This window comes from Lepidochelys kempii, chromosome 25 (genome assembly GCF_965140285.1).
Source record: "Lepidochelys kempii isolate rLepKem1 chromosome 25, rLepKem1.hap1, whole genome shotgun sequence".
NCBI classification, from domain to species: Eukaryota; Metazoa; Chordata; order Testudines; family Cheloniidae; genus Lepidochelys; species Lepidochelys kempii.
Window position 1 is genome coordinate 4,295,416 of NC_136404.1, and position 21,207 is coordinate 4,316,622.

At 45.8% G+C, this 21,207-nt stretch overlaps 1 protein-coding gene across 4 annotated transcripts in view; it reads left to right on the forward strand.

Annotated features, from left to right (window-relative positions):
* The window catches only part of RANBP3 (RAN binding protein 3), a 175,977-nt gene extending 161,905 nt beyond the window's left edge, over positions 1 to 14,072 (forward strand). The window contains exons 18-19 of one of the 4 annotated variants that reach the window (XM_073324306.2): positions 8,422 to 8,605; positions 13,621 to 14,072. In XM_073324306.2, the coding sequence (XP_073180407.1) occupies positions 8,422 to 8,605; positions 13,621 to 13,667 (231 nt within the window). In that variant the 3' untranslated portion in view covers positions 13,668 to 14,072. The remainder of the gene's footprint in view (positions 1 to 8,421; positions 8,606 to 13,620) is intronic. The other 3 variants (XM_073324307.2, XM_073324311.2, XM_073324308.2) reach the window with 3 other exon arrangements.
* Positions 14,073 to 21,207: the final 7,135 nt, after the last annotated feature.

Below are 21,207 nucleotides of genomic sequence, written 5' to 3' on the forward strand. Positions count from 1 at the left end.
AGGTTAACAAGCCTTGTGGATGGGGGGAAGCGGTAGATGTGGTATATCTTGACTTTAGTAAGACTTTAGACTTTTGATACTGTCTCGCATGACCTTCTCATAAACAAACTAGGGAAATACAACCTAGATGGAGCTACTATAAGGTGGGTGCATAACTGGTTGGAAAATCGTTCCCAGAGAGTGGTTCACAGTCATGCTGGAAGGGTCCCGCAGGGATCGGTTCTGGGTCCGTTTCTGTTCAATATCTTCATAAGTGATGTAGATAATGGCAAGGAGAGTACACTTCTAAAGTTTGTGGACAATACCCAGCTGGGAGGGGTTGCAAGTGCTTTGGAAGTTAGGATTAAAATTCAGAATGGTCTGGACAAACTGAAGAAATGGTCTGAAGTAAATAGGATGATATTCAATAAGGACAAATCATAGAATCATAGAATATCAGGATTGGAAGGGACCTCAGGAGGTTATTTAGTCCAACCTCCTGCTCAAAGCAGGACCAATCCCCAACTAAATCATCCCAGCCAGGGCTTTGTCAAGCCTGACTTTAAAAACTTCTAAGGAAGGAGATTTCACCACCCTCCTAGTGAGAAAGTTTTTCCTAATATCCAACCTAACCCCCCCCCCCCTGCAACTTGAGACCATTACTCCTCGTTCTGTCATTCAGCTTCCTATGAGAACAGTCTAGATCCATCCTCTTTGGAACCCCCTTTCAGGTAGTTGAAAGCAGCTATCAAATCCCCCCTCATTCTTCTCTTCCGCAGACTAAACAATCCCAGTTCCCTCAGCCTCTCCTCATAAGTCATGTGTTCTAGTCCCCTAATCATTTTTGTTGCCCTCCGCTGGACTCTTTCCAATTTTTCCACATCCTCGTTGTAGTGTGGGGCCCAAAACTGGACACAGTACTCCAGATGAGGCCTCACCAATATCGAATAGAGGGGAACGATCACGTCCCTCGTGAAGATATTGAACAAAACCGGCCCGAGGACTGACCCTTGGGGCACTCCACTTGATACCGTCTGCCAACTAGACATTGATCACTACCCATTGAGCCTGACAATCTAGTCAACTTTCTATCCACTTTATAGTCCATTCATCCAGCCCATACTTCTTTAACTTGCTGGCAAGAATACCATGGGAGACCATGTCAAAAGCTTTGCTAAAGTCAAGGAACAACATGTCCACTGCTTTCCCCTCATCCACAGAGCCAGTTATCTCGTCATAGAAGGCAATTAGATTAGTCAAGCATGACTTGCCCTTGGTGAATCCATGGTGACTGTTCCTGATTACTTTCCTCTCCTCTAAGTGCTTCACAATTGATTCCTTGAGGACCTGCTCCATGATTTTTCCAGGGACTGAGGTGAGGCTGACTGGCCTGGAGTTCCCAGGATCCTCCTTCTTCCCTTTTTTAAAGATGGGCACTACATTAGTCTTTTTCCAGTCTTCCGGGACTTCCCCCGATCGCCATGAGTTTTCAAAGATAATGGCCAATGGCTCTGCAATCACATCCGCCAACTCCTTTAGCACTCTCGGATGCAGCGCATCTGGCCCCATGGACTTTTGCTCGTCCAGCTTTTCTAAATAGTCCCGAACCACTTCTTTCTCCACAGAGGGCTGGTCACCTCCTCCCCATGCTGTGCTGCCCAGTGCAGCAATCTGGGAGCTGACCTTGTTCGTGAAGACAGAGGCAAAAAAAGTATTGAGTACATTAGCTTTTTCCATATCCTCTGTCACTAGGTCGCCTCTCTCATTCAGTAAGGGGCCCACACTTTCCCTGACCTTCTTGTTCTTGCTAACATACCTGAAGAAACCCTTCTTGTTTCTCTTAACATCTCTTGCTAGCTGCAACTCCAGGTATGATTTGGCCTTCCTGATTTCACTCCTGCATGCCCAAGCAATATTTTTATACTCATCCCTGGTCATTTGTCTAATCTTCCACTTCTTGTAAGCTTCTTTTTTGTGTTTAAGATCAGCAAGATTTCACTGTTAAGCCAAGCTGGTCGCCTGCCATATTTACTATTCTTTCTACACATCGGGATGGTTTGTCCCTCTAACCTCAATAAGACTTCTTTAAAATACAGCCAGCTCTCCTGGACTCCTTTCCCCCTCATGTTATTCTCCCAGGGGATCCTGCCCATCAATTCCCTGAGGGAGTCAAAGTCTGCTTTTCTGAAGTCCAGGGTCCATATTCTGCTGCTCTCCTTTTTTGCAAAGTACTCCTCTTAGGAAAGAACAATCAGTTGCACACATACAAAATGGGAAATGACTGCCTAGGAAGGAGTACTGCAGAAGGGGATCTGGGGGTCATAGTGGATCACAAACTAAATATGAGTCAACTGTGTATCGCTGTTGCAAAAGAAGGAAACATCATTCTGGGATGTATTAGCAGGGGTGTTGTAAGCAAGACACAAGAAGTAATTCTTCTGCTGTACTCCGCGCTGATTAGGCCTCAAGTGGAGGGAATATTGTGTCCAGTTCTGGGTGCCACATTTCAGGAAAGATGTGGACAAATTGGAGAAAGTCCAGAGAAGAGCAACAAAAATGATTAAAGGTCTAGAAAACATGACCTATTGAGGGAAGATTGAAAAAATAGGGTTTGTTTAGTCTGGAGAAGAGAAGACTGAGCGGGGATATGATAATAGTTTTCAAGTACATAAAAGGTAGAAGGAGGAGGGAGAAAAATTATTGTTCTTAATCTCTGAGGATAAGACAAGAAGGAATGGGCTTAAATTGTAGCGAGGGCGGTTTAGGTTGGACATTAGGAAAAACTTCCTACTGTCAGAGTGGTTAAGCACTGGAATAAATTGCCTAGGGAAGTGGTGAAATCTCCATCATTGGGGATTTTTAAGAGCAGGTTGGACAAACACCTGTCAGGGATGGTCTAGATAATACTTAGTCCTGCCTTGAGTGCAGGGGACTGGACTAGATGACCTCTCAAGGTCCCTTCCAGTTCTATGATTCTATGAAATTAAAAACTACCATATGCAGACTGCTTCAATAGCCCTCTCAAAATTTGTTAACTTTGAGTCTGATGGCATCCACGACCTATTTCAGGCTCAGAATGAGACCATTTTGGCACTGGCCACTATGGAATTTCAGACCCATTATGGACAGGGGGAAGGTATAGCTCAGTGGTTTGAGCATTGGCCTGCTAAACCCAGGGTTGTGAGTTCAGTCCTTGAGGGGGCCATTTAGGGATCGGGGCAAAAATTGGGGATTGGTCCTGCTTTGAGCATGGGGTTGGACTAGATGACCTCTAGAGGTCCCTTCTGACCCTGATAGTCTATGATTCTGTGATTTGCAAAAGGTATTCGCTGTTCTGAGGAAGGTTTGTCTTTCTCTCAGATGGTGGCTATAACCTCAAAATGTCCTCAAGGAAGTTTTGTTCAACCCACATTCTCCTTCTTTAATTATAACCACAGATACATCAAAGAAAGGGTGGTTTACACATTTTTGTAGTCTGTACATTGAAGCTCTTTAGAACAACGCAGAATCCCTATTGCACAAAAATGTATTGGAACTGAGGGCAATCCAACTAGCTTTCAGAGCATGTCTCTTACAAGTATGAAATGCAGTAATTCAAGTGGCCATGGACAGTGTATATGTGAACAAATAAGGAAGAGCTCTGTCTTATCAAATTTTTGCAAAGAGGCAGTAGAACTTTGGGATTGATGCATCACGCACACTGTATACCCAGTTGCCGTGCCTGTAGCAGTTCCATACAATGTTCTCACAGACTGGCCGAGCAGAGATTATTTTAGATGCACAAATGGCCCCTAAAGGATTGGTGATTCAGGATATATTCAATCTTTGGGGATTTCTGGGCATAGATCTGTTTGCAACCAGATTCAAACCACATACAAAGTGTCCCCATTTCCATTCAAGAGCAGGCTCAGATAGTCTGTCATTGACAGATGCATTCCTTCTAGGTTGGGGAGCGGTCTGATTTATGTATTTCCTCTTTTTCCCCCTCCTTCCCACAGTCCTAAAAAAGATAAGACAAGATTCAGCCAGAGGGTGATTCTTACTGCTCCAGTGTGGCTGAAGCAGCAGTGGTGCATCAAGTTACTCCATTTATTCAAAGGCAATTACAAAATCCTCTTGTTATCAATGGATCTGCTATCCCAGCAGGGGGGAAAAAGGTCTTCCATCCAGCTCTCCAGTAGTTACATTTTATAGCTTGGGTACTAGCCTTTGACAGAGTTAGAAAGATCATGCTCATCCGAGGTGCAGAGAGTTAATGCCAGAAAACTACCAGATAGATAAAAAATTATAAGTTCGACAGAAAAAGATTTGTTTGATGGACAACTGGGAAAGGTTTCAGCTCCAATATAACTTATTCTGGGATATCTGTTACACTTAAAAATAAATGGGTTGTCTCTGCCCTCCATTAAGTTTATTGCTAGCAGTATGCCATACTCATGTTAATGGTGAATCTTTTTTTTTTTTTTTGCATATGCCGGTTAAGAACTTTTTTGAAGGACTATTGAAATTGTCTCCCCGTGCAGAGAAGTTGGGTCTTGGTTCATACCCTAAATATCTTCCTAGTTATGTCTGAGTTTCATGTAAATCAAACCATAATTGACCAGTGTTCTTTCCAAAGCCTTATTCATCTAAAGAGGAGGCCAGGTTATATTTGATGTCAATATGTTGTTGGATGTCAGCATGTACTATCATACTACTTAGATAAAGAACAAAGAGTTTAAGGTCATCTTCCAAGTTTTGTTTCATGTTCTGGTAACTCCAAAGGGAAAGCCATTTCATCTCGGTCCCTGTCTGGAACGGTTAGATAGTGCATTGACACATGTCTCCCACTCCTAGTCTGCTCAGAGTTTATTCTACTGGAACAGTAGCTACAGCTTTTAATAAACACATTCTCGTAATCAAGATATGCAAAGCCACTATGTGGACGTCCGTTCTCTTTCAAGAAGAATGATGCTTAGGATATGGCATTCTAGTCAGATGCCCAATTTGGTAATCCTGGTTTAATTAGAACTCTGCATCCCTTCATCCAGTTTACCATACTGCTTGTGAAACTATCTGAAGAGTGGGAATATGCAGAGGACACTCAAAGAAGAAATTAAGGTAACTTACTTGTAACTGGAGTTCTTCAAGATAGACTCTGCATATTTTCACTCCCCGCCAACTTTGCCTAATCCGCAGAGTCCAAATTAAAATATTTGCATTTTTTGGTATTGGTGGTGGAAGAAACTGAGGCAGCAACAGCACCAAGCCTTCAGAAAACGCTCAAGTGCTAGGCAGGGAGGGCAGAGGATCATGGATGTCTAACCAGTACTGCTACCAGTCAGCATGAGTCCTAAAAGTGTGAATATGCAGAATCCAGCTCAAAGAACTCTGCTACAAGTAAGTAACCTTCATTTATAATTTTATAAAACACCTAGAAGATCATGATATATGACCAATAAAAGAAAATGGTTCCTCGCTAATCTATTAAAAATTCTTTGAACTTGTGAATAACAACATTGTGAATATAAGAGAACTGGTTGATAAAATTTAGACTTTCAAAGGTTCTTTGTCAGAGTGCCACTCAGGAGGCTACTAAAGAATCTAAGTTGTTAAGAGGTAAGTGGCAAAGCAAGGGGGGGGGAGAACAGGAAATAAATGGTCAACTTTCATCATGGCAGGTTAGCAGCAGCATGGCCCACATACCATAGAAGGATTGGTGGTGTTTGATGTAAGTGATCTAGAAAAGGTGGTGAGCAGTGAAGTGACAATTTGTAGATGACAAAATTACTTTGCAAAAAGAAAAGGAGTACTTGTGGCACCTTAGAGACTAACCAATTTATTTGAGCATGAGCTTTCGTGAGCTACAGCTCACTTCATCGGATGCATACCGTGGATGCATCCGATGAAGTGAGCTGTAGCTCACGAAAGCTCATGCTCAAATAAATTGGTTAGTCTCTAAGGTGCCACAAGTACTCCTTTTCTTTTTGCAAATACAGACTAACACGGCTGTTACTCTGAAAATTACTTTGGTTACTCAAGGCCAGAGAAGACTCTGAGGAAGTTATTTATTATTTGTATTCCTATAACACCTAGGAGCCCCAGTTATGGACCAGGAATCCATTGTGCTAAGAGCTGTACAGAATCAACAAAAAGATATGATTCCCGCCCCAAAGAGCTTAAAGTCAAGTCTAAGTATTAAGTCGAGACAACACATGGAGACCGACGGGGAGTACAAGGAAACAATGAGACAGTATTGGTCAGCATGATAGGCAGTTGTCTCTGCACACCAGCAGCCCAATTGTTGTCAAGTTTTTTGTAGGCTTCATGGCAAAGAGTTTTGAGGAAGGTTTTGAAGGAGGGTAATGAGTTAGTTTTTCAGATATTTATGGGGAGATCCTCTCAAGCATGAGGGACAGCATGGGAGAAAGCACCAACGAGGTTAGTGGGCATCAAAATGGCAGATTAAACTCATTGTCAATAAATGCAAAGTAATGCACATTGGAGTGAATAATTTGAACTATTTATATACCTTACAGCAGTGCTTCTCAAGCTATCTGATGTGGGGGACTGGCAATTTTTTTTTCCAATGTGCGCGTGGACTGGCAGCCGATGGCCACCACTTTGAGTAGCACTGCCTTACAGGGTTCTAAATTAATTGCATCAATTCAAGAAAAAGATCTGGGCATCATTATGGAGTGCTCAGTGGAAACTTCCACCCAAAGAAATTTGAGAATAACAAAATGGACATATAAAAATAAAACTCCTCGCCTGAAATAATGTGTTCAGTACTGATCAATCTATCTCAGAAGGAATATTGCAGAATTTGGGGAGGGGAGGGATCAAAGATGGCTGACAAGAATGATTAGGGCCCTGTGTTCCTTTTAAACTGAGCGGTCGCATGGCCACCCAGGAGTGAGTCAAGCATTTGATTAGCAGAGCTGAGCAGATTGGGCAGCGTGTTCAGGTCCATTCTCCCCCACTCCCCCCCTCTGCCTTGGAGCCCCTGGCCAGCTGCTCCTGGGACCCTCCCGCTTGCTGTACAGAGTGGGGGAGGGAGGTGCTGATGTCAGGGTGTCTGCCTCCCTTCTGCCCATGTACCCCATCTTTGCAGAGCAGGATGGGGGAACAGGACAGCTGCTGGTAGCTGCTGTGGTCTGAACAACTAAGCTTTCTGGTGACAGCCTTAAAGAGATGGTGCATGGTCTCTCATAGACTATCCCAGCAGCCAGCACACACACTGTGTCTCTGTGTCTCTCTCACACATATACACTGTCTGTGTGAGTGTGTGTGTCTCTCTCACACACACACTCTCTCTCTCTCTCTCTCTCTCTCTCCCCCCCCCCCCCCAGGTTCAATTATTGCTGGGATTCATGGTCTGTTACTGTCCTGTTTTTAAGGTCCCAGCCACTTTCAGCTTTGTGACACACATTACTTTATAAATTATACCCTTGCGACAGCAGGGCTTTCAGCTGCCGGTTTGGATAATATTCACTGAATAGTTAGTTTTGAAAAGGCTACAACTTGTTTTGGGACATAAGGCGGCCATTAATTCTTGGGAGCATGCAAGAAAGTCAGAGAGAGCATACTGGGCTTCATGAATCACAGGTCTGATCTAGTCTGGCGATTCCATTATTAAATGTGTTTTGTTAGAGATTTAGGATTTTTTGGAGATACATGATAAAATAATCACAATCAAGTCATTTTAGTAACAAATATGTGTACTGGATGTATGACTGAAAATCCAGACAGATTGTTTGGGGTTCTTTAAAAGGTGAAGATTTCCCTTTGTAAAGAAAGTATAAGCTTAAATTTAGCCAAAAAAAGCTATTTGGCATGCATGGTATTTGGCATGCAGCTGGGTGGCTCTGAGACTCCCCTTTGTGCCCTTTCTTTGTTGCCGGTTCCTCTTGCGTACCTTCTTGGGATGAGGGAGGTTGCACATGGTTTTTTCTGAAGTCAACCAACATCATTCCTTCAGTCAGCCATAGGAGGTGGTTGGAGAGAATCACTGAGTGCATTCTTCCCTTCGGGAACTGAACGTGTCCAGCCCTTGACCACCAACACTGTGATTCCACTGCCACTAAATCTCTGACCTGGTCTGAAAACTTGACCTGGTCTGAAACACTGGAATGCGTTACCTCGGGAGGTGGTAGAATCTCTTTCCTTAGAAGTTTTTACGGTCAGGCTTGACAGAGCCCTGGCTGGGATGATTTAATTGGGGATTGGTCCTGCTTTGAGCAGGGGGTTGGACTAGATGACCTCCTGAGGTCCCTTTCAACCCTGATATTCTATGAAAACACCCATCTGGATACCAGACTTACTGACTCTGAAATCAACAGTGTGAAATTTCAAAGCAGTGAAGTTTGGTAGGAATGTTTTGCTCTGTATAAGAGGTTGCATAGAATAAAACATTTGTAAACTTTTAAAATCTTGTTTGTTTGATATTTTAAAAATCCATAGGCAAGCTCTAAAGATACAGGACAGCTGTATGCTGCATTACACCATCGGATCTTGGCTCTACGGTGTAGAGTGGAACAAGAGCAAGAAGCGAAGATCACAGCACCTGAGCCAGAGGTAACACAATCAAATGAAGAAGATAGTGATGACGATGATGTCATTGCTCCTTCAGGATCTGCTGGAAGTGGTAAGCAAGCAAATGTGCTAAACTTCCTAGTTTCCTGTACTGTTCTCTCATTGTACTTAAACCAAACTGACTCTTCCATTAATGCCTAACTCTCTTAGTTACATTCATGAGTGTTCGTAGTATAGGGTCCATGACATGGACTAAGATATGGTCACAGCCAACTCTTCCAGTCACCTAGTAGAAATCCCCTCACATTTGTCACATCCCTCTAAATGGATATTAAAAAGTTCCCTGCATGGCTTGGCACAGAGGGTCCCCGGTGGGGCTGTGGCCTAATTATAAGATATTAATTAGTTCAGCATTGCCCACTCTCATTAGTTTCATTGTTTTTTGGGGGGTTAAAAGTTGTCATGAGTTTCTGATTTCTGCCTTCAACCTAGCGAAATGTTGTCCTTACCCAAAAAGTCGGGAGAAGAGCAATTAAAATGATTACAGGCCTACAAAACATGACCAATGAGGGAAGACTGAAAAAATTGGATTTGTTTAGTCTGCAGAAGAGATGACTGAAAGGGAACATAACACTTTTCAAGTACATAAAAGGTTGTTACAAAGAGGAGGGAGAAAAATTATTCTCGTTAACCTCTGAGGATAGGACAAGAAGCAGTGGGCTTAAATTGCAGCAAGGGAGGTTTAGGTTGGACATTAGGGAAAAGGTCTAACTCTCAGGATGGTTAAGCACTGGAATAAATTGCCTAGCGCAGTTGTGGAATCTCCATCATTGGAGGTTTTTAGGAGCAGATTAGACAAACACTTGTCAGGGACGGTCTAGATAATACTTAACCCTGCCGGGACTGGACAAGATCAGTGGTTTTCAAACTTTTTTTCTGGTGACACAGTTGAAGAAAATTTGTGATGCCCGTGACCCAATGCACCTGGGGCAGAGGGGTTTGGGGTGTGGGAGGGGCTCAGGCCTGGGGCAGAGGGTTGCGGTGCGGGGGTGAGGGCTGCGGGGTGGGGCCAGGGGATGAGGGGTTTGGGCTGTAGGTGGGGGCTGTAGGTGGGGGGGGTCAGGGCTGGAGCAGGGGGTTGGGCTGCAGGAGGGGGTCAGGGCTCTCAGCTGGGGGGTGCAGGCTCTGGGGTAGGGCTGGGGATGAGGGATTTGGGGTGCAGGAGGGGGCTCTGGGTTTTGGGGGGGGTCAGGGCTGGGGAAGGGGATTGGAACCGGCCAATGGGAGTGTGGAGCTGCTGCTCAGGGTGGGGGCAGTGCGCGGAGCCCCACCTAGAAGCTGGACCTGCTGCTGGCCGCTTCCAGGGCTCAGCACAGTGTCAGAACACATAGAGACTAGCCTGCCTTAGCCAGGCAGCATCACTGATGGGACTTTTAATGGCCCAGTTGGTGGTGCTGACCAGAGCCACCATGACCCTGTGCCTTACGTTCTGTGACCCAGTACTGGGTCGCAACCCGCAGTTTGAAAACCACTGGACTAGATGACCTCTTGAGGTCCCTTCCAGTCCTATGATTCTATGAAAATGATGACCACCTCCCATTGTTTCCAGTGGGCTGAATCCAGGCTGACCTTAGGGAAAATGGTGGCCCTTTAGTCACCATGTGAGGGCCAGTCAGAAAACAGGAGAATACAGAGAAGTGGGTAATGTGACCGTGGGGGCAACTGGGAGTGTGGCTGTATTGGGAAATAGGCAGGAGTCAGAGGAGATGGAGGTGCAGAAACAAGAGGGAGACTAAAGGGTGGGGAGCAGAGGGAGAAGGGGCCATTTCAGGACTCCTGGATGGGAGCCAGCTATGTTCTGTCTTCCTATAGCTGGAAACCTCTCCTCCTTTTGCTGCTGCCAGTCCTACAGCCGGTCTCATGGTAGAAAATAGCAAGGATGATTTGCAGCAGTGGCTGGGTTTGGAGCACCAGCTCTGTGCTGGCAGAATGCAAGGCTTAACATTTTAGATGTCTATACACAAATGCAATGAGTATGGGGAACAAAAAGGATATTGGCAGACATTAGAACATAAGCTAAATTATGAATTAATTGGCATCACAGAGATTTGGTGGGATAAATCTCATGACTGACATATTGGTATACAGGGGAAGCGGTAGGTGTGGTATATCTTGACTTTAGTAAGGCTTTTGATACTGTCTTGTATGATCTTCTCATAAACAAACTAGGGAAATGCAACCTAGATGGAGCTACTATAACGTGGGTGCATAACTGGTTGGAAAATCATTCCCAGAGAGTAGTTATCAGTGGTTCAGAGTCATGGTGCAAGGGCATAACGAGTGGGGTCCCGCAGGGATTGGTTCTGGGGCTGGTTCTGTTCAATATCTTCATCAATGATGTAGATAATGGCATAGAGAGTACACTTACAAAGTTTGTGGACGATACCAAGCTGGGAGGGGTTGCAAGTGCTTTGGAAGATAGGATTAAAATTCAAAATGGTCTGGACAAACTGAAGAAATGGTCTGAAGTAAATAGGATTAAATTCAATAAGGACAAATGCAAAGTACTCCACTTAGGAAGGAACAATCAGTTGCACACAAAATGGGAAATGACTGCCTAGGAAGGAGTATAGCGGAAAGGGATCTGGGGGTCATAGTGGATCAAAAAGTAAATATGAGTCAACTGTGTAACGCTGTTGCAAAAAAAGGAAACATCATTCTGGGATGTATTAGCTGGGATATATTAGCAGGAGTGTTGTAAGCAAGACACGAGAAGTAATTCTTCTGCTCTACTCCACGCTGATTAGGCCTCAAGTGGAGGGAATATTGTGTCCAGTTCTGGGTGCCACATTTCAGGAAAGATGTGGACAAATTGGAGAAAGTCCAGAGAAGAGCAACAAAAATGATTTAAAATGATCTCTTGAGGTCCCTCCCAGTTCTATGATTCTTCAGGAAAGCTGGGTAAAAAAGGGAGGAGGTGGTAATGGGGGACTTTACTTTTTCAGCAGATGTCTGGGTAGTTAATTCAACAAAATGCAAAATGTCCAAAAGTTCTTAGAATGTATCTGGGACAATGTTTTGTTTCAGAAAGTGGAGGAAGTAACCAGGGGGAAAGCCATTTTAGATTTGATTCTGACCAATAGGGAGGAATAGGTTGTGAATCTGAAGGTGGAAGGCAGTTTGGGTGAAAGTGATCACTAAATGATAATTGCATAATTCTAAGAAAAGGAAGGAGTGATAACAGAATAAGGGTATGTCTACACTACGAAATTAGGTCGAATTTATAGAAGTCGGTTTTTTTTAAATCGGTTTTATATATTCGAGTGTGTGTGTCCCCACAGAAAATGCTCTAAGTGCATTAAGTGCATTAACTCGGCGGAGCGCTTCCACAGTACCGAGGCAAGCGTCGACTTCCAGAGCGTTGCACTGTGGGTAGCTATCCCACAGTTCCCGCAGTCTCCGCTGCCCATTGGAATTCTGGGTTGATATCCCAATGCCTGATGGGGCTAAAACATTGTCGCGGGTGGTTCTGGGTACATATCGTCAGGCCCCCGTTCCCACCCTCCCTCCCCCCGTGAAAGCAAGGGCAGACAATCATTTCGCGCCTTTTTTCCTGAGTTACCTGTGCAGACGCCATACCACGGCAAGCATGGAGCCCGCTCAGGTAACCGTCACCCTATGTCTCCTGGATGCTGGCAGACGCGGTACGGCATTGCTACACAGTAGCAGCAACCCCTTGCCTTGTGGCAGCAGACGGTACAGTACGACTGGTAGCCGTCATCGTCATGTCTGAGGTGCTCCTGGTCGCCTCTGTAAGGTCGATCAGGAGCGCCTGGGCAGACATGGGCGCAGGGACTAAATTTGGAGTGACTTGACCAGGTCATTCTCTTTAGTCCTGCAGTCAGTCCTATTGAACCGTCTTATGGTGAGCGGGCAGGCGATACGGACTGCTAGCAGTCGTACTGTACCATCTTCTGCCGAGCAGCCATGAGATGTGGATGGCATGCAGTCCTTCTGCACCGTCTGCTGCCAGCCAAAGATGTAAAAGATAGATGGAGTGGATCAAAACAAGAAATAGACCAGATTTGCTTCCCCCCCTCCCCTGTCTAGGGGACTCATTCTTCTAGATCACACTGCAGTCACTTACAGAGAAGGTGCAGCGAGGTAAATCTAACCATGTATCAATCAGAGGCCAGGCTAACCTCCTTGTTCCAATAACAACGATAACTTAGGTGCACCATTTCTTATTGGAACCCTCCGTGAAGTCCTGCCTGAAATACTCCTTGATGTAAAGCCACCCCCTTTGTTGATTTTAGCTCCCTGAAGCCAACCCTGTAAGCGCCCCTCCCAGCGTCAGAGCAATGGCAAACAATCGGGCATCTGAGAGTGCTGTCCAGAGCACTCACAATGGAGCACTCTGATGGGGCTAAAACATTGTCGCGGGTGGTTCTGGGTACGTGTCGTCAGGCCCCCGTTCCCTCCCTCCCTCCGTGAAAGCAAGGGCAGACAATCGTTTCGCGCCTTTTTTCATGAGTTACCTGTGCAGACGCCATACCACGGCAAGCATGGAGCCCGCTCAGGTAACCGTCACCCTATGTCTCCTGGGTGCTGGCAGACGCGGTACGGCTTTGCTGCACAGTAGCAGCAACCCATTGCCTTCTGGCAGCAGACGGTGCAATACGATTGGTAGTCGTCCTCGTCGTGTCCGAGGTGCTCCTGGCCACGTCGGCTGGGAGCGCCTGGGCAGACATGGGCGCAGGGACTAAATTTGGAGTGACTTGACCAGGTCATTCTCTTTAGTCCTGCAGTCCTATTGAACCGTCTTATGGTGAGCGGGCAGGCGATACGGACTGCTAGCAGTCGTACTGTACCATCTTCTGCCAGGCAGGCAAGAGATGAGGATTGCTAGCAGTCGTCTTGTACCATCTTATGCCAGGCAGGCAAGAGATGAAGATGGCTAGCAGTCGTACTGTACCATCTTCTGCCAAGCAGCCATGAGATGTGGATGGCATGCAGTCCTTCTGCACCGTCTGCTGCCAGCCAAAGATGTAAAGGATAGATGGAGTGGGTCAGAACAAGAAATAGACCAGATTTGTTTTGTACTCATTTTCCTCCTCCCCTGTCTAGATCACACTGCAGTCAGTCACAGAGAAGGCGCAGCGAGGTTAATCTAGCCATGTATCCATCAGAGGCCAGGCTAACCTCCTTGTTCCAATAACAACGATAACTTTGGTGCACCATTTCTTATTGGAACCCTCCGTGCAGTCCTGCCTGAAATACTCCTTGATGTACAGGCACACCCTTTGTTGATTTTAGCTCCCTGAAGCCAACCCTGTAAGCCGTGTCGTCAGTCGCCCCTCCCTCCATCAGAGCAACGGCAGACAATCGTTCCGCGCCTTTTTTCTGTGCGGACGCCATACCAAGGCAAGCATGGAGGCCGCTGAGCTCATTTTGGCAATTAGGAGCACATCAACCACCACACGCATTATCCAGCAGTATATGCAGCACCAGAACATGGCAACGCGATACCGGGCGAGGAGGCGACGTCAGCGCGGTCCCGTGAGTGATCAGGACATGGACACAGATTTCTCTGAAAGCATGGGCCCTGACAATGCATGCATCATGGTGCTAATGGGGCAGGTTCATGCTGTGGAACGCCGATTCTGGGCTCGGGAAACAAGCACAGACTGGTGGGACCGCATAGTGTTGCAGGTCTGGGACGATTCCCAGTGGCTGCGAAACTTTCGCATGCGTAAGGGCACTTTCATGGAACTTTGTGACTTGCTTTCCCCTGCCCTGAAGCGCATGAATACCAGGATGAGAGCAGCCCTCACAGTTGAGAAGCGAGTGGCGATAGCCCTGTGGAAGCTTGCAACGCCAGACAGCTACCGGTCAGTTGGGAATCAATTTGGAGTGGGCAAATCTACTGTGGGGGCTGCTGTTATGCAAGTAGCTCACGCAATCAAAGATCTGCTGATATCAAGGGTAGTGACCCTGGGAAATGTGCAGGTCATAGTGGATGGCTTTGCTGCAATGGGATTCCCTAACTGTGGTGGGGCTATAGACGGAACCCATATCCCTATCTTGGCACCGGAGCACCAAGCCGCCGAGTACATAAACCGCAAGGGGTACTTTTCGATAGTGCTGCAAGCTCTGGTGGATCACAAGGGACGTTTCACCAACATCAACGTGGGATGGCCGGGAAAGGTGCATGATGCTCGCATCTTCAGGAACTCTGGTCTGTTTCAAAAGCTGCAGGAAGGGACTTTATTCCCAGACCAGAAAATAACTGTTGGGGATGTTGAAATGCCTATATGTATCCTTGGGGACCCAGCCTACCCCTTAATGCCATGGCTCATGAAGCCGTACACAGGCAGCCTGGACAGTAGTCAGGAGCTGTTCAACTACAGGCTGAGCAAGTGCAGAATGGTGGTAGAATGTGCATTTGGACGTTTAAAGGCGCGCTGGCGCAGTTTACTGACTCGCTTAGACCTCAGCGAAACCAATATTCCCACTGTTATTACTGCTTGCTGTGTGCTCCACAATATCTGTGAGAGTAAGGGGGAGACGTTTATGGCGGGGTGGGAGGCTGAGGCAAATCGCCTAGCTGCTGGTTACGCGCAGCCAGACACCAGGGCGGTTAGAAGAGCACAGGAGGGCGCGGTACGCATCAGAGAAGCTTTGAAAACCAGTTTCATGACTGGCCAGGCTACGCTGTGAAAGTTCTGTTTGTTTCTCCTTGATGAAACCCCCCGCCCCTTGGTTCACTCTACTTCCCTGTAAGCTAACCACCCTCCCCTCCTCCCTTTAATCACCGCTTGCAGAGGCAATAAAGTCATTGCTGCTTCACAGTCATGCATTCGTTATTCATTCATCACACAAATAGGGAGATGACTACCAAGGTATCCCAGGAGGGGTGGTGGAGGAGGGAAGGAAAATGCCACACAGCACTTTAAGCACAGCACTTTAAAAGTTTACAACTTTAAAATTTATTGAATGACAGCCTTCTTTTTTTTGGGCAATCCTCTGTGGTGGAGTGGCTGGTTGGCCGGAGGCCCCCCCACCGCGTTCTTGGGCGTCTGGGTGTGGAGGCTATGGAACTTGGGGAGGAGGGCGGTTGGTTACAGAGGGGCAGCAGTGGCAGTCTGTGCTCCAGCTGCCTTTGCTGCAGCTCAACCATACACTGGAGCATTCTGGTTTGGTCCTGCAGCAGCCTCAGCATTGAATCCTGCCTCCTCTCATCACGCTGCCGCCACATTTGAGCTTCAGCCCTGTCTTCAGCCCGCCACTTACTCTCTTCAGCCCGCCACCTCTCCTCCCGGTCATTTTGTGCTTTCCTGCACTCTGACATTATTTGCCTCCACGCATTCATCTGTGCTCTGTCAGTGTGGGAGGACAGCATGAGCTCGGAGAACATTTCATCGCGAGTGCGTTTTTTTTTCTTTCTAAGCTTCACTAGCCTCTGGGAAGGAGAAGATCCTGTGATCATTGAAACACATGCAGCTGGTGGAGAAAAAAAAAGGGACAGCGGTATTTAAAAAGACACATTTTATAAAACAGTTGCTACACTCTTTCAGGGTAAACCTTGCTGTTAACATTACATACATAGCACATGTGCTTTCGTTACAAGGTCGCATTTTGCCTCCTCCCACCGCGTGACTACCCCCTCAACCTTCCCCCCTCCCTGTGGCTAACAGCGGCGAACATTTCTGTTCAGCCACAGGCAAACAGCCCAGCAGGAATGGGCTATACTGAGTGTCCCTGAAGAAAAGCACCCTATTTCAACCAGGTGACCATGAATTATATCTCACTCTCCTGAGGATAACACAGAGAGATAAAGAACGGATTTTGGTTGAATGCCAGCAAACATACACTGCAATGCTTTGTTCTACAGTGATTCCCGAGTATGTGTTACTGGCCTGGAGTGGTAAAGTGTCCTACCATGAAGGACGAAATAAGGCTGCCCTCCCCAGAAACCTTTTGCAAAGGCTTTAGGACTACATCTAGGAGAACCGCAAATGCCAGGGCAAAGTAATCCTTTCACATGCTTGCTTTTAAACCATGTATAGCATTTTAAAAGGTACACTCACCAGAGGTCCCTTCTCCGCCTGCTGGGTCCAGGAGGCAGCCTTGGGTGGGTTCGGGGGGTACTGGCTCCAGGTCTAGGGTGAGAAACAGTTCCTGGCTGTCGGGAAAACCGGTTTCTCCGCTTGCTTGCTGTGAGCTATCTACAACCTCCTCCTCATCATCATCTTCTTCGTCCCCAAAACCTGCTTCCGTATTGCCTCCATCTCCATTGAAGGAGTCAAACAACACGGCTGGGGTAGTGGTGGCTGAACCCCCTAAAATGGCATGCAGCTCATCATAGAAGCGGCATGTTTGGGGCTCTGACCCAGAGCGGCTGTTCGCCTCTCTGGTTTTCTGGTAGGCTTGCCTCAGCTCCTTCAGTTTCACGCGGCACTGCTTCGGGTCCCTGTTATGGCCTCTGTCCTTCATGCCCTGGGAGATTTTCACAAAGGTTTTGGCATTTCGAAAACTGGAACGGAGTTCTGATAGCACGGATTCCTCTCCCCAAACAGCGATCAGATCCCGTACCTCCCGTTCGGTCCATGCTGGAGCTCTTTTGCGATTCTGGGATTCCATCATGGTCACCTGTGCTGATGAGCTCTGCATGGTCACCTGCAGCTTGCCATGCTGGCCAAACAGGAAATGAGATTCAAAAGTTTGCGGTTCTTTTCCTGTCTACCTGGCCAGTGCATCTGAGTTGAGAGTGCTGTCCAGAGCGGTCAGAATGGAGCACTCTGGGATAGCTCCCGGAGGCCAATACCATTGAATTGTGTCCACAGTACCCCAAATTCGAGCTGGGAACGTCGATTTAAGCGCTAATCCACTTGTCAGGGGTGGAGTAAGGAAATCGATTTTAAGAGCCCTTTAAGTCGAAATAAAGGGCTTCACTGTGTGGACGGGTGCAGGTTTAAATCGATTTAACGTTGCTAAATTCGACCTAAAGTCCTAGTGTAGACCAGGGCTAAGGACAACGGACTTAAAAAAAAGCAGACTTTAACAATCTCAGAGAACTAGTAGGGTGCAGTCCCAAGGGAAGAAAACCTTAGAGATAAAGGCATTCAGGAGAGCTGGCAGTCTCTCAAGGAGACAGTATTAAATGCAAAACTTCCAATTATTGTGATGCAAAGGAAATATAGGAAGAGGCCAACATGGCTCTATCAGGAGCTCTTTAATGACCGGAAAATCGAAAGTGAATTCTACAGAAAAGTGGAAATATGGACAAATTGTCAAGAGGAGTAAAAAAAGAACAGCACAAGCATGTAGGGACAAAATCAGAAAGGCTAAGGCACACCTAGCATTAGCTGAAACAATCTCAGAACCATTAGCAGTTATCTTGAAGAATTCATGGAGGACAGGTGAAGACCCAGAGGAGTGGAGAAGCGTAAACATAGTACCCGTGTTTAAAAAGGGGAACAAAGGGGACCTGGGGAATTATAGATTAGTCAGCCTAACTTTGCTACCTGGAAAGACACTGTAAGAAATTATGGAACAATCAATGTGTAAGCACCTAGAGGATAATAGAATTATAAGGAATAGCTGGCATGGAGATGTCAAGAATAAATTGTGCCAAACCAACCTAATTTCCTTCTTTGATAGGGTTACTGGCCCAGTGGATGGGGGGGGAAGCAGTAGAAATCATAGTGGTCGTTGAGAAACACTGGTCTAGTTTATAGCGGGGAGAGAGAGGCATGGAGCACTGGGAATAGCCAGCTAGGATCTTCATTCCATAGTTTGCATCATAGAATCATAGAACATCAGGGTTGGAAGGGACCTCAGGAGGTCATCTAGTCCAACCCCCTGCTCAAAGCAGGATCAATCCCCAATTTTTGCCCCAGATCCCTAAATGGCCCCCTCAAGGATTGAACTCACAACTCTGGGTTTAGCAGGCCAGTGTTCAAACCACTGAGCTATCCCTCCCCCCCTAAATAGCAAAGTAAGTTTTACAAATAAAATAAATATTTCTTGTAACCATGATCTATTTTTGTTTCAGGTCCTAATGATGAAGGAGATGGGCAGAATATTGGCAGCACATAGCAGCTGTGAGCCCATCTGCCTGCAAGGCTGCTGCAAACACCATCTTGCAGGCATCTCTGTGGATACCCCAGGCCAGCGATTGTTCCAGGCAGTGCTGAAGGCTCCAGGACTTAGGAACTGTGCATCCCTGTTCTGTTTGTTTGGTTTTTTTGGTCTGGATCAGTAGATTCCACAAAAAAAAAAGCAGACTTGGAAACTGCCTGAATGTGGTTTGGGACATGAAAGCTCATCATATTGATGAGCGGAAAAATAACATTTCCCCTTTTCCTTGTAATTGAAATGGCACATTATGACTTGTCACAGCTTTTCATTGGGACCTTTTGACTGTTTCTTCAGTAGCTCATGTTTTGCAGGCCTCTGAGATAGAACTTTCGAGCACGGTTCCAACTTGAATTCTTCTTTCTTAACCCCCGCTCCCCCGCTTCTCCCTTTTCAGTTCCTGCTGCCTGCAGAGAAGCTGTGCTCTTCTCTGTTCATGCACTCACTGATTACCCTTCTGGCTTCGTTCTCTTTGGATTGCAGAGAGGGCAGCATTTTCTTACCTTAATCCCAATGTGATTTGTGGATACCATTGTCCTTTGTCGGTCGGTCTGTACACAGAGGTTAAAAAAAAGGTGTCTTGACAGGAAAGCCTTGTACTGAGTTAATAAGAGACTTTAAAGTTCACTGGACATTTTGCTAACCGTTTCCTTCTTCCCGCCCACTTCCAATGTTATTATTTGGGGGTTTATATTGTGCTGATACTTTTGTTTTTATTTTAGATCTGAATAAGTTGCTCTTGTGTGTTGAGAAAGTGAAACTATTGTTTTGTACTGTTCTTTTCTGTTACTATTTAAGGGAGAGCTAAGCCACTATAAATAATAGGTGTTGCATACAATTTTTCATAGTAAACTTATGTTCTTGTGGCTGTGATTAAAGCTTAGGGTGGCATACAGATCACACACCTTCAGAACAGCTGAAACACAGCTGTCTGCCTTTGGAAGAATGATATGGGCTCATTTGGTGAGTTGGGCAAGCCATTACAACAGATCTATACACAAAAAAGCTGTTCTCATTAAAGGTGTCTACATTGCAGTTAGACGCCTGCACCTGCCCATGCTAGCTGATGGGGGGTCCCGGGGCTCGGACTGGTGGGCTGTGACATTCCAGTGTAGACGTCTGGAGTCGGGCTGCAGCACGAGCTCTGGGACTCTCCCAACTCACAGGGTCCCAGGACTCAGGCTCCAGCCCAAGCCTGGAAGTCTACACTGCAGTGACATTACCCCCCAGCCCGAGCCTTGGGAGCCCAAGTCAGCTGGCAGAGGCCAGCCGCAGGGTTTATTTGCATCCCCTCAATGACTTGAGTTTCAGTTCAACAAAGTACTTAACCATTGTCCCTAACTTTAAGCACATGAGTAATCACATTCACAGTAAGGGGATTACTCCTATGCTTAAAATTAGCACACATGCTGGAGCACTTGCTGAACTGGGGGCCTTAATGAGCAAATTACTTTCTAAACCTCCCTTTCTTGTCGCCTTAGGTTTTGCAGTATGAAGAATTATTGCTAGCTTTGATTAACTTGTGCTGAAGAATGATGATTCCTGTTTTGCCAAATAAAGGCAAAAAAGTGTTTTTCTGTGTAATTCTGAAGGGTTCCTTCTGTAACCACAGTTCATTTTGCTTTTGTCATTTTCTAACCTTTCGGCCTCTTGTGTCAAACTCACAATGACTGTGTTTTAGTAACCAATTGATACAATATCTCATTCCTGTCCAGTAAAGATAGAATGCATAGCCAGCTAAGAACAGTGTGTAGCCCACTTTCCTATAAATATCCCCATTTTATTTTATTTTCTCATATAATTGCATACTCTTTGTACAAATTTTTCATTTAGATTGGGGAGAACTAAAATGCATCTTCAAAAAAAAAAAAAAGAAAGAAAGAAAGAGGAAGAAGAAATATTTAGTGCAGGAAACCTTGAAAATGGAAACCCAAGAGTTCTTGTAACACAAAAGCAGCTGGGGAAACCATTCAGATTGATTAAGCAGCTTTTATATTAATGAAAACCCACACCTTTTATAGTCAGGAGTCCAAAGTGTATTTAGCTTGTTCTCTTTGTATTTTTCCTGTTGTCAATAGCTAATTGTTGCCAGGGGTTTTAGTTGCTTGTTTTCCTGACTTAGCCCATTGAAGGAACTCCTGGTGTTACTCTTTCTGGGGGTGGAAAGGGCTCGGGATTAGCTGTGCCTCTCTGGATTGTCTGCTCATGCAGTCTGTGGGTATTGTTCTTTCTCCATAGAGGGAATTGTATCTTTTGTCATGCACAAGCCGATTGACGCTCTCTTTTCGTGCTCCTCACAAGCAGAAATCTGGCAGAATTTTTTTTTTTAATCCTCTGCAAGTGTTTATCTGCACCCACACACTTTGGGAATTCTTTGGTTTGCATTAAGAGATCTGCATTTCTTTTGGACCTTTTTTACATAGATATTCAAATGAATTTAAAATACTCTCTTAAAATAAATTTTCAAAGTAAAGCTTCTGATTTCCAACATAAAGATTATTACAGAAGATAAAGAAGTTAATAAGGTGTCTTTGTTGCAGGGCCTAACTGTGGAATACTAGATGTTACTTCCTG